The 13,983-nt window shown below is 36.8% G+C and overlaps 1 protein-coding gene across 1 annotated transcript; it reads right to left on the bottom strand.

Moving 5' to 3' along the window:
- Positions 1 to 568: 568 nt before the first annotated feature.
- On the bottom strand, positions 569 to 13,559 carry LOC109106065 (RNA polymerase-associated protein LEO1). Its single transcript, XM_042743679.1, has 11 exons — positions 13,423 to 13,559; positions 12,113 to 12,721; positions 11,767 to 11,865; positions 11,586 to 11,680; positions 8,795 to 8,943; positions 8,516 to 8,695; positions 8,280 to 8,414; positions 6,808 to 6,943; positions 3,694 to 3,883; positions 1,887 to 1,984; positions 569 to 853 (listed from the first exon to the last, which is right to left on the bottom strand). The coding sequence occupies exons 1-11, from the start codon at positions 13,478 to 13,480 to the stop codon at positions 734 to 736; spliced, it is 1,869 nt and encodes a 622-aa protein (XP_042599613.1). The 5' UTR covers positions 13,481 to 13,559; the 3' UTR covers positions 569 to 733.
- Positions 13,560 to 13,983: the final 424 nt, after the last annotated feature.

Genomic DNA, 13,983 nt, shown 5'->3' with positions numbered 1-13,983 from the left:
GCAAGCTGATCAAATGCATCTGCAGGTGTAGAGAGGTGACCCGGCAGAGCAGATCTCTGCAGTAATAAAAGAGAACAAACGCAGAGTAAGGCATGTATTACCTTCCAGGAAGTACAAATGTGTGTATGTGCATGTCATTCTGGGGCCAAGGGGCGAGATCTGTACATAAACCTACTTACAAATCTCTCTCGCCAAAAGATTCAGCAGGCGCAGCAAAGAAAACTCACATCATCACAAACAGACACTCTCCATGTCAATAATAAAACTGCACCTGTGATGGAGGTTCTCTCACCCAACAGCCTTCATAAATAACAGGTTATAATTAGATTGATCTTTTTACCAGGACGTAAATAAAAAGTACAGCTCAAATTCATCTGCACATGCAATCATAATCAACTTTAACTGTGTACGAATTTAATTGAAGCCTTAACATAAGCCCAACGTTTTTTTCTGTTCTTTTTTTTCTTCCCAGGGGTTTTTGACAGTTATGAAAATTCAGAAGTCAAACTTCCAAGGAGGAATTATGAATTTTTTAGCTACACATTTAATAAACCACAAGCTGGCCACATCAAGGTTATTGCTCTTTATTGATGTGTTGCAATGATGAGCATTTTCCAACTTTATACAATATACAAACATAACTGCAGGTTTGATTTACTGGATTAGACAGATAATCACTTTACTGTGATTATCCAATCACAATGCGATAACATCAAACAAACAAACAAAAACATCACTCGTCTTCCTCTTCCCCCTCCTCCTCCTCCTCATCACTGATGACATATTTTTTGGGTTTCTTGGCAGCAGATTCCTCATCTTCCTCTGCCTTCCGCTTTCCAGAGTTCTCTCCCTCCTAAAAAAAAAAAAAAGGATAAATAAATACCCAAAATAAATTATTATCCTGAAGTCTGTTTATGTTGTTAAGGTGTCTTTGACCAAAATCATTCAGAATTCAGCTTTTCTTGACCATTTAAAGCCTCTCAGAGCTTCAGAATTAAACAGACTTTTTTTTTTTTGCTACTGTATCTTTAAGACTTCTGTATGTAAATGACCTCTGTTATGATTGGCTAACCTTTAAAAAGAACAACATATAAGTTTACCCCTACAGTGAATAATTTTAGAAATACAATACAATACTTATGCAGGATTTACCAATCAGAACAAAGTTCTGGCAAAAAATAAAAATAAATAAATAAATCATGGCAAAATAATCAAAAAGTTGTGATTCATCTTCAAGCTATAGTTATATAATTCTGTAATAATTTACTCAGCCATATATCAGTCAAAACCCACAATACTTGTTCATCTTCAGAACACAAAGATATTTTTAATTTCTGCCCATCCAGTAAAAATACACGAAACAAAAATGTTCAAATAGCTTCAAAACTCAAACTCATAAAAAGTTCATACAGTCTTCTGAAGATACATATTTTAATTTAGCTTTGAAGTCATCCTGGGTTGAAATCATATGTGCTTTTCATCACATGTAAATACTGATCAAACAGAAATTCAAAAACCACTGAGGTTCATTCTCATCTGTCAAACGTTTATAATGTCTTTTGGAAAGTTATGCTTGCATGGACTTTAATGGATGGACAAAAATGATGAGAGAACACTGCAAATATCTTGTGTTTTTGTAGATTAAAGACTTTGTAGATAAAGTCGTATGGGTTTGGAGCAACGTGTGTGTGAGGAAATGACAGAATTTAAAGCGGTTTCGTTTGCTTGAAGGCTTGGATCTTTTCTCTGAAGAAAATGAATGGGAAATATCCATATGTACCCAAGGCTGCTGAAAACTGGACAGTCATTGTTATGCTCATGGTTGTGACGTTATTACCATTCCATTTCTGAAGGTTTTTAATTCTTAAACAGTCTGAAATTTTCACCTCATCACTGTCCAGTCTCTTGGCCTTCATTAGCCGCTGGGCCTTGTCTTCATCAGAACCTTCATCGCTGTCTGAAGAATAGATCCTGGCTCGTTCCTCTATGACCCACAAACAAACAAACAAACAATTAAGTGCAGCTCAGAATTCAGGACTGATTTTCAAACATTCCAATGAGATGTTCTTTCAGTAAATACCTCTTATTGGCACAAACAAATCAAACTGAACAAACTAATCTAAATCTCAGTCGGACTCTGGCATAATGCAGTATTAATGAGCCGGCAGGTAATCGGCTAACGGCTGTAACGGTTACTGTCAGTGAGAAAGCGTGTGCATGAGACGTGCTGTTTTGGGAACACAAGCTGTTGTTGCAGTGCAGAATGTTCTAGCTGATCGCAGCAGGTCTCAAACTCACTCAAAGAATCTGTTGTGCAGAAACACTGACCCACGGGGGAGCGAGGGAATACAATATAGACGACAGACACACCACCCCACCGCAGTTCAGAGGCCATTTCAACTGGCCTACTTCCTCTAGAGACGGCTGTTTTCACACTATAGCTATTGGTGCAGATGTGAATGGATTTGATTTTACGTTTTTTTTTAAAGGGGATTCCTCAAAAAATAAGTTTTTGGGGGTACCATGTATCTGCATTGTTATTATTGTATGGAAATTATTATTATTGATGCACAAATTTCTGCAACTGAACATTTTATTCAAAACAGCATAAAAATTATAGGGATAGTTCACACAAACATGAAAATTACCCCATGATTTCGTCACCCTCAAGCCATCCTAGGTGTATATGATTTCTGCTTTTAGACGAATATAGTCGGAGTTATATTAAAAAAATGTTCTGGCTCTACCAAGCTTTATAATGGCAGTGAATGGGGGTTGAGATTTTGAAGCCCAAAAAAAGTGCATACATCCATTATAAAACATGCTCCTTATGACTCCAGGGGGTTTATAAAGGCGTTCTGAAGCGAAGCGATGCGTATGTGTAAGAAAAATATCTATATTTAAAACTTTATAAACTGTAAACTCTCTCTTTTATTTTTATTTAATGAGTACTTTTTATAATGGATGGATGCACTTTTTTGGGGCTTCAAAATCCCGACTCCCATTTACTGCCATTTCACTGCATTTTTTAATATAATTCTCATCTTAATGAAGAAAGTCATACACCAGGGGTTGACGATATCCAATTCTCTATTTTATTTATGGTTCATTTTCAGAATCTGATAATTAGTCTATGCTTTTTAAATTGATTTGTTAACAAAACTTGACTGAAGATTATTTGTATCATGCCTTCCCTCCAATAATCACAATAAGTTTTGCTTTGTTACTTTTGGTGTGAAAAGTCTTTCAAAGCTTTCAGATTCTGTCAGTTTAATCATATATTTCGAACAATAGCCATCGTTTTTACGCCATTTCATTGGTGTAACAGCACCTGGATAAACATCAGAAAGTATGTTGAAAGTACAAGTGAAACATTACAACTGAAATCTATCATGTCTCATGTAATTACTCAGTGTTTCAGTTACAGAAAGATGTTAATATAACAGTTTTGGATTTGACAAAAAGTGCATTTCAGGTGCATCATTAGAGATACAGAGATACAGAACTTAGGCATAATAAAAATAGCTATGGCCAGCTGAGTTATTTCATGTATAGACATTTCAAAAAGAAGAGAAAGTAAGCGATACTGCATGTATGCTAAATGCTATTTGTAAAGTGGTCTTTGAATGGCTCTACATACAGTCTGAAAACTTTGGGGCCCCTATGTGTATGTATGTCTTGCATGTCACCTACCCCTCAGACCTCCACCCTTATATTTGCTCTTGATGGCAGCCAGGCTGATGGATTCTTCACCCTCCTCATCCTCGTCATAGCGGTCTGGCTCCAGATACCCAGCATTCAGACCTCGTTGATGCTGTTTCTCTCTCATGCGCCTCTGCTGGGATTCGCGGCGGATAGACGCACGTAACCTCTCCTCTTCTTTCTGCACAGACACACACACACACACAAAAAAAAAAAAAAAATAATCACTGTCACTGCAGGATTACATTGAATGAACACATCCACATCCTAGTTTACCAGTCAATGTGGAGATAAATATAGATGCATTTTATCTGAGTAATGAAAAAGGATTTAGGAACTAAACCTTATTGGATTTAATAATTTTGTATACTAAATTTTAATCCAGAGTTCCCACACTTTTCACCAGGGATTTTCCATGACTTTCCCATGACCTCTCCAGTCAATCATAACCAGATAAGGATTTTTTTTAATGTACATTGAAATTACACAACTTTTTAAAAAAAAAAACCTTCTATTTTGAATATATTTTAAAGCAAAAGGATAAAGCTGAATGTTCAGCATCATTACTCTAGTCTTAAGTGTCAAATGGTCTTACAGAAATCATTCTAATATGCTGATTTGCCACTCAAGACACATTTCTTATTATTAAAGGGGTCATATGATGCTTTTTTAAAGATCATTATTTTGTGTATTTGGTGAAACAGAATATGATGACATGCTTTAAAGGTGCTGTATGTAGGATTGACACCGAGTGGTTGAACTAGGTATTATAGTCCAAATTCAAAATATTGGAGAGGGTTTTTTCACCCGGCCCCTCCTCCTCAGACTTGACGCACATGCAGGTTGCCAGATTGATGACACAAACAGGAACGAGTGCACTTGACGATATATGAAATTAAATATGCTGTGTTTTCCGCCAACTTGCAACCAGGGGTGCCGAAATACAATTGGGTAAACTGGCAGTGGGCGGTAGGGCTGCACGATTAATCGGGATTGTCATGCGCATTTAGTCAGTAAAGCCGGTTCTGTGATTAGCAGTAAATCTCCATCACCTGCTTTCAGGTGGAGCAGCATTTACTACGCAGAGCCATAGTTCTCTGACAAGCTATGCAAAATTGCGTTCATAATCGCAGATGATATAATTGTAGGATTATGAAATCGACGAAATCGTTCGCGATTATGACAGCTGTTTATGTATCTTCTCAGTAAACTATGGCTCTGTGTAGTAAATGCTGTTCCATCTGAAAGCACGTGAAAGCACGCACTGTTTTCTACAAAAGTCCCTCCTTCTGACAAGCACAGTCTGCTCTGATTGGCCAACTGGCCCAGTGCATTGTGATTGGCCGAACACAGCAATCACTCGTCGGAAATATAATGCCCCTTTCCATAATCGCAAGCTTCATCTTTCAAAATAAATATAAAGACAGTTAATAATGTCCTTAGTTTTACCATCAGTTCAAGCCCGAAAGGGGAACAGAGACACAGTGATGAAGCTCCTATGTGTTTGCAGTACACAAGCCACAGATGGTTAAGACAGCTGACTCCACTGTGTGACCCTGACTCTCTCTCTCTCTCTCACACACAAACAAACAGCAAAAATCAAAAACTTAACATTCAATAACAAAAATGTAAACTAATAACAAAACATACTTACAGCAGCTGATTCAGAAGCGCCAGATTGTCGTAGCAAAGTCAGAATGACCTCCTCTCCTAGGTTCATGACATAAAATGTGTTGCTGTTCTGTTGTAAGTAATCTTAAAGATTCCTAAATGCATCTACTTTCGTAAGGCCAAACAAAGTGCCTTTGCTTTCGCCTAGATACACACAGTACCTCCCTGACATCGCTGCTTCAACACTAACTGCGGTTACTGAAACCACACCTTCTTTCTTTGCGTGAGCATTTGGGCAGCACTAAGCAAATATTTCCACATAGTGACGTAGAGATGTGGGGGCGTGTTTGAACGAGCCGTTTTAGGGGGGCATGGCAGAGTCTTAACTTTGATAAAGAATATCTCTTTGGATTTGAGACTTTAGTCTTTGCAACTTTACAGATCATGCACCAAGAGCTTGTAACACTCCAAAGAGAAAGGAAACTTGAAATAGCATCATATGACCCCTTTAACAATGTTTGAAAAACAACAGTTTTTCTGCTTACTTTTTTTTGTGACAAACATACATTTTCAAGACTCTTTCATAAATAAAAAAGTTCAAATGAACATTTATTCAATACAAAATACAAGTGTTTACTGTACTTTTTGCTCAATTTAATGCATTCTTGCTGAATAAACGAATTAAAACTTACTGACCCCAACATTTGAATGGTTATACAATCTAAATTCAGTCCCAGCCGAGTCATAAACAGGTCCAGACAGCATAAACACTATTTATGCATGATTATTATCTGTGAAAGCCACTTTCAATAAAACTTGTAAAATAATTTTATAGCTCTTCATTTATGAGAGAAATTATCCAGAGCACTTTAACTCCAGCAAGGCTGTCTAATAGCGTCTGGGTCTTTGGGACTGACTTATGGTTGTCCATCTGATATGAAGTCTGGCTCTTTGGACATTAGACTTCTGGTCAGAGGAAGATAAATCAGAGAGAGGAAATAGATAAAAACGTTTACAGTACTCCACTTTAGTTGTCGGACAATCTGTTTAGATAACACGGCTGAAATCATACACGCATAACCCTCTGCTACCAAGATCTGCTGTGTGTGAGGAAATGTGCTGTGAGCCGAGATGACTCCGATAAGTCTGTTATGTGTCCGCTGTCTTATAATATAGCTTATCAGATATTTATGATGAGATTTTGTAAAATGAAATGACAAAAGCTGAGTCACTGTGTGTAATCTTGTCCTTTAAGTTCCAGAACACATTGGTTAAACTCCCTAGCAGGACAGCTTCATGACCTGGTTTCCTCTGAAATCTCCAGGTTTCCAGGAAGAAGAGTTTTTCATTAAGGAGGATTTAAGTTATGATATAAACACCCTCTGAAAACTCACTGCATTTCTGCATTGATATGAAACCTGCAGAATATTCATCAGTCTCGGACTAAACTTGAATCTCTTTGCTGAGTAAAATGTATTCATTTTTTTTTTTTACCTTTATCATCTCATTTCTCTGGGATTCTGGGTCTCTGCCGGCCATGGGCAGAATTCGGATCTTCTGTGTCTTTGAGCAGCGGTCAGCGAGAGAGAGGGTCATCTTCCTGTGTGTGGCGCTGTCTGTGGAGTGGGGTCTGCAAGACACACGCATAATAATATAAATCAACTTTAAAAAAATGTAGATTTATTATAAATGCATATTCACTGAGAAACTGCATGAAACAGGTGTACTGTTAAAAATCGGTCACACATTAAAAATACCTGAAATATGTACTTAATTTAAACCTAAAATCTTGCTGACCAAAAAAAAAAAAAAAAAAAAAAAAAAGCACGCAAGTCCATGCTATTTAACAAACCTGAGAGACCCCAGCTGGTGGATTGGTGGCTGTTCAACATCTCAATAATCCACAGCTAAACCAAAATGTTAGTTGAGGTTCTGGATGCTGATTGGTCAATACAGCATTTCAGTCACGATAAACCATGAAATACACTGCTCCCACAGAGTTCAACTATTAATCATTTATCTAATCTTTTTTGGCAACATTAACATTAACTAGTAGCATATTAGCATGCATATTACTAGCATACTGGCTGTTTATTAATACTTATAAAGCACATATTAATGCTTTACTCTGCATGACCATATTCTAGATCCCTTAACCCGACCAAAAACCTAAACTTAACTACCTTACTAATTATTAATTAGCAGTAAATTAGGAATTTATTGAGAGAAAATATTTGTTAATAGTGAATAATTTCCCTAATCTATGGTAATACCACATTTTTAAGACACTTTGTATCAATAATATTTTCATGATGTGGCAGCCTTTGTGGCCTTCAGCCAAATTTGAACTAATTTAAATGTAAACATGATTTATTTGTTTTAAACCCACAATTTCTTTAAAATAATTAATTTCTATACACCTTATGAAAGTATCATAAATCTCCTATAATGGAAAGAGAATGCATAGGTGTCAAGACACATTTTAAAGTTGACTATATTAACTTGAAACAATTGTCTTACAGTTAAAACTCACTATATTTATATATAAAATGTGCACTTCATGTTTCCTTTATTTTAGGTGTATAAATGAATAACTTCATATTTCCTTTTCAGTTGCCATATATATATATATATATATATATATATATATATAAATAAAAGTTAAATGTTTAGTATCAAACTGCCTTGAATTGTTGTGCAAGTAATTGTTTAGTGAAAATTTGCCCCAAATTGCCACCTAGCGTCCAACCAGTGAAATAACACTACTATCAATTCTGTAACAGCTGTAGCTTCTCATCATACTTTGGGAACAAATTTGTAGCCAGAAGTCTCTTCTGTTAGGGTTAGGGTGTGGGTTATGATATAGTATGTATAACTAGGTGTACATAAAAACAATAGAAGTCTATGCAATGTCACTGTTCATATAACTAAAAGTGTGTGTTTGTGAGAGAGAGAGAGAAACACACCTGAAGGTGAGTTTGGTCTTGAACACAGCCTGACCCTGCAGTCCTGTACCCTGGCGGATGAACAGGTGGTTGTGGTCACCCTGCAGTGGAGCTTTATACACGTCGAACACCTCATTCCCCAGGTGCAGAGACATGCTGCAGAACGAGAGTAATGCTGATTTCCATAGCTTTGCTTCATTATACCTTAAGAACATTACTCAGCACATCTAGACTAAAATCTGCATGCCTATCCTCACCTGCCATCTGACCATTTAACGATTCGTGCATTGCTCTCCTTGATTTCATTGCCCTCCTCATCACGCCGAGAGCGCCACCTGATGGTGTTTTCCACCTTCAGCTTCAGACGGGTTCGTCCTTCCTCATCTAACATCTCCTCATCCTCAAACTCATCCTCGTAGTACTGAGGGTCAAACGGCCTATGGAGAGACAGCGAGGAAGGAGACAGACAGTCACATGACACTTTGGATGAAGCATTTAGCAACTTCAGGTCAGCGTTCCAGGATACATTCACACACCTGGGCTCCACACTGAGAAAGTTGGGTAATTTGACGAAGTAGAGCTCACTGCCCAGATCTGTGCTGACTTTAGGAATCTCCACTTCGATCCTTGTCTCTGGAGCCGGCTCCTCCTCGGGCTGATCTCCCTCCAGACCGTCCTCACCATCCTGTTCATTCAGTTCAGATCAGTCAGGTGTTACAGAGGATATTTATATATTTATATATATATATATATATATATATATATTATATATATATATATATATATATATATATACATATATATATATATATATAAAATGTAATTCTAATGCTTATAAATCTAAATTAGGACTGTTTTGGGAGACAGAAACAGGAATGCAATCTCGTCAGGGGTGAAAAAGGTGACAATGTATTTATTATTACTAATTATTTTTAATAAATTAAAAATAAAGAAATATATCACTATAGTAATAATGCTATTATACTGTAAAAAAAAATAACTAATCTTTTTTTTTTTTTCGGAGAACAGTAAAATTACAGTAGTAATATTCATGGCTCTAATTATTTCTTTGCTTTTAAACATTCAAACACTGTTGCATTTGCATTTACAAAGGTGCATTTTAAATGACCCAAACTGAAGAGATGAACTGTGTGGAGCAGCATTAAACCAAGCCGCTTCAGGCAATGCAAACACTGGATCCTGAGCTGCTCGCATGTGAATCAAGCTGCACTTCAAGCACAAAGCTCTTTCGTTTTGGGGTTTGTTTGTTTTTTTGATTCTCATATCATTGCCTATGAATCCTTGCAGACTCCTACACAGATGACCCATTTTGGAATAAAAACAGCAACAAGTTTGCATCCCTGAAGAAGAAGTGTAGAATATAATGCATTAAATTTTAGTGCACTTTTATAAGCCAACCAATCATGGAGAGCATCCTAACATTAGGAGTCAGCAGTATGGCAAACATATTATAATATTAGAAGTAGTTTTGTACCACAGTAATAGCATATACATAAACACCATCATTATTTTTGCTGGAGATTCAATGGGAAAAAAATAAATAAAAAAATCTGTGCACACACTCTTAAAGAGATACTCCACCCCAAAATGAAAATTTTGTCATTAATCACTTACCCCCATGTCGTTCCAAACCCGTAGAAGCTCCATTCGTCTTCAGAACACAATTTAAGATATTTTGGATGAAAACCGGGAGGCCTGTGACTATCCCATAGACTGCCAAGTAAATAACAGTGTCAAGGTCCATAAAAGGTATGAAAGTCATCGTCAGAATACTCCATCTGCCATCAGACGTGCAATCTGGGTTATATGAAGCGACAGGAACACTTTTTGTAAGCGATGAAAACAAAATTAACGACTTTATTCAACAATTCCTTTGTAAACAGTCTCCGCTGTTTCTATCCATATCACTGTATGCTGCGTATGCTTTTCTGTATCATCCGCGCCAAAAGGATGTGCTGTTTCTACGTGTATTTAGCTTTGATTTGAAATAAAACAGTGCATCCTTGTAGCGCGGATGATACAGCCGTTATTTTTGTTTTCTTCGCTTACAAAAAGTGTTCCCGTCGCTTCATATAACACAGATTGTACGTCTGATGGCAGATGGAGTATTCTGATGACGAATTTCATACCTCTTCTGGACCTTAACAGTGTTACTTACTTGGCAGTCTATGGGACTGTCTCAAGCCTCCCGGTTTTCATCCAAAATATCTTAAATTGTGTTCTGAAGACGAACAAAGCTTTTACGGGTTTTGAACGACATGGGGGTAAGTGATTAATGACCAAATTTTCCATTTTGGGGTGCAGTATCCCTTTAAATAACATGGAACACAAACAAAGAAAAGTACATAGGCACTTGACTAAACAGTCAAACACCCTCCAAAAATTATGCCCGTCTTGGCAAATATTCCTGTAAATATTCCAGTGGTTTATGTTTTAACTGAACAAAACAGCTAGAGGCAAATTGGATACATGCATTAAGTAATAGCAATCGAATATACATTGCTGATGTTTGTGGCTTTAATGTTAATCAAACAACAAAAGAAAAAGAAAAAACATCACTCCCTGCTCTTGACAGAATAACTTTTGTAGTTTTAATAAGGATTAATCTTTATTTAATTTATACAGTCAAGACTAAGCAGTGCTCTTTTTTTTCTATTTGACGTATTATTTATTCTTTGTATAGGCTATTGTTTCCCAGAAAAGGCCTTTCTGAAAAACAAAAAGCACTGTTTCATTTGCATCTTTGTTATATTGTATTGACATTTTGTTTGTAATTTATTACTTTGTTCTTAATGTATTCTTATTGTCTTCAATCATTGTATGGAGGACATTTTAACTTAAAACTGATATCTAAAGTTATTCATATCATAATATAATATGTTGATCATATCACCCACCTCTAACTGTGTTAACAATCATGATTCAGATCCAGATTGGTAGTATTAATAACAAGCTTAAACACAGTGCAAGAAAAAAAATACAGCATAAAAACTGGAATATGTTCAAATAAAATAATAACGAAAATTACTTTAATCTGAGTTTAATCATATGGTAACACTTTAGTATAAGGACAAATTCTCACTATTAACTAGTTGCTTACTAGCATGCCTATTATTAACATATTCTGCATGACCATATACTACATACCTAAACTTAACAACTACCTTACTAGGTATTAATAAGTAGCAAATTAGGAGTTTGAGACAAAAGTCATAGTTAACAATTTGTTAATAGTGAGAATCGGACCTTAAAATAAAGTGTGACCAATCACAGAAAATTCTGAGGCTGTGTGTGCAAATATCTGACCATTGGTTGCCCAGGTGTGGGAGGTTTCTCTGCATCGCTGTCTGATGAAATATCATCTGCTTCCCCAAACAGATCATTTGCTGCTGGCTTCTTACCTACACACACACAAAAACAGAGTTTAACAGAGCTGCTGTGTGAATGACAGTGTGATTCATCATCCATTCATTCATCTATCACTCACTCTGTGCATCAAGGTCAGAATCTGAGTCGGAGTCTGAAGCTATTTTTTTCTTTTTCTTCCGAGTGAAATCCTCCTCGCTGTCACTGCCCTTCATCGACTCTGAAATAAATGACAACAAACACAAAGATTTGTTCAAATAAAAAGGTTATAGATATTTTCTTTTTATCCAATTATAACATTTCAGAGACTGCCTAAGAATTTTTTTTTTTATTTCTGGCCACAAATACATTGGGTCTCATTCACTAATAACTGTGCACATTATGCATAATGTCACAACACATGCATGAATTTCTTTTTAGTCTTGTTCTATGTATCTTTGTATGTACACCATTCTAATATACCTCACCTGATTTTTGTCTCTCCCCTTCATCGTCAGAATGATCCCTCTCATCATCCGAGTTCTGCTGTTTGTCCTCATCCTCTGATTGGTCACTTTTTCCACCCCACTTCTCATCTCCAGAATGGACGTCTTTCCCTGACCCCTCTCCGTCTGAATGAGGTGTGCTGGGTTGAGGTGTGCCGGGATCTGAATGCCCACTTCCTGCTTCTGAGCGTGGGCTGCCCGCTTCGGACCCTGGACTTCCACTTCCTCTGTCAGACCTGTGGCTTCCTGCTCCTGAGGCTGGACTCCCCAGATCTGATCTGTGGCCCCTCTCATCATCATCATCGTCCTCCTCGTGATGGCCCTCTGACCCGCTGTGTTCGTTGTCCGAGTGCATACTCGCGTCTGATTGGTTGCCGGATCGTTCTGATTGGCTGCCGCTGTGCTGGCTGCCGCTGTGCTGGCTTCCGCGCTCGTCTTCACTGTCGTCTCCAAACAGCTCTTTATTGCTCGGCTTTCCACCATCTTCATCCTCATCTTCATCATGATCTCTGTCACTCTCGCTGCCAGAGGCGTTGCTGGCAGATCTGGGTCTCTCGTGCTCCGAATCAGAGCCAGAACCAGAGCCGGAATCTGGAAGAGACACATCAACACATACATTAGTTTACTAAATTATTTAGCATATGCTTTTCTCCAACTGACTTAAAGTATACTTTAGTTTAACTTCAGTACACATGAAATCACAGACCATAAATGTAAATAAAATCCGTCAGAAACATTTCACATGATAACAGAGTAAATAATTAGTACAAATTGTGTATTATTTTCATTAACACTGTAAAGCCTACTATCATAACATACTGGGCCTATGAATAATTTTTTCCCCTCCACAAGTAAGAGCTTCATATTCTTCTATATCATACTACACTAGTCTTTCATCAAAGCTGTCCTAAAACCTTAATGCGTTTTTGTCTTAGGACAACTTTGATTAACTTTTATGATTCACTTCAAATGCTGACTACTGTATATGAACCATAACAGCTAAATGTATCAAATATGACCAAAAAAAAAAAAAGTTTATATATATATATATATATATATAGTGTAAAGGTTTGATAAACTGCTCCATAAATAATGATATTATTAATATATTAAGAATGAATTTAACATACGTGATAAAATATGACAAAAAAATGAGTGCAGAGCTGAAAGACTAATCGTCTTACAACTGCACATATCGCTAAATAATTGCTCATCTGATATAAATATAGCTGCTTAACACATGAATGAAACACATGTTCATTCATTAATACAGTGATGCAAATGTAAAGTACCTCGTTGCTCGTTGTCGCTATCGCCATCACTACCGAACAGCTCGTCCATGTCCGCCATTCTCACCGGCTCTAAATAATGATCAACATCCGGGTGAAAGTTTATGAACTAAAAGCGTCCGTAACACTTTATAAAATAAAAGCCCTGATTTTTTTCTAAAATAAAAGCCCTGGAGCTATTGTGCGCAGACAAAAGCCCCTTGCATGCACTGGATCAGTCAGGGGAGGAGTGGAATAAGTGCAGTGGTTTTAAGTAAAAATAAATATAAAGAACAAGACTCATTTAATTTCCATCCAAAAACATAGTTTCTGTCTTCACAAAAAATATTACAAAAATTCACGACTTTAGCGTTAGGCAATACGATGCATTATGTGCTGGGAGGTGTCAACTTTTGAATCAGATGATCTGGGTATATTTGTTTATTGAAGTAGCCTTGATTAAGTATTTAGAACTTCCCTTTTCTTTTAAGACTCAAGACAATGGCACATTTTACAAAACCAGAATTGTTTTACTGTTTTGAGTTTAATGAACTTGTCATTCAAGTAACCTGTGAACTGTAGCTC

The sequence above is a fragment of the Cyprinus carpio genome, chromosome B18 (assembly GCF_018340385.1).
Source record: "Cyprinus carpio isolate SPL01 chromosome B18, ASM1834038v1, whole genome shotgun sequence".
NCBI lineage: Eukaryota > Metazoa > Chordata > Actinopteri > Cypriniformes > Cyprinidae > Cyprinus > Cyprinus carpio.
Note: the sequence above shows the minus strand (reverse complement) of the source record. Positions and strands in the feature narration are given on the sequence as shown.

What these genes read in the sequence shown, in the direction of transcription:
- LOC109106065 (XM_042743679.1), bottom strand. Translation starts at nt 13,480, where the DNA reads ATGGCGGACATGGACGAGCTGTTCGGTAGTGATGGCGATAGCGACAAC. An exon ending in TTCTGACCTTGATGCACAGA is followed by an intron (nt 11,681 to 11,766) that starts GTGAGTGATAGA and finishes GTGTGTGTGTAG; the next exon opens with GTAAGAAGCCAGCAGCAAAT. An exon ending in TTTCTCAGTGTGGAGCCCAG is followed by an intron (nt 8,696 to 8,794) that starts GTGTGTGAATGT and finishes GTCTCTCCATAG; the next exon opens with GCCGTTTGACCCTCAGTACT.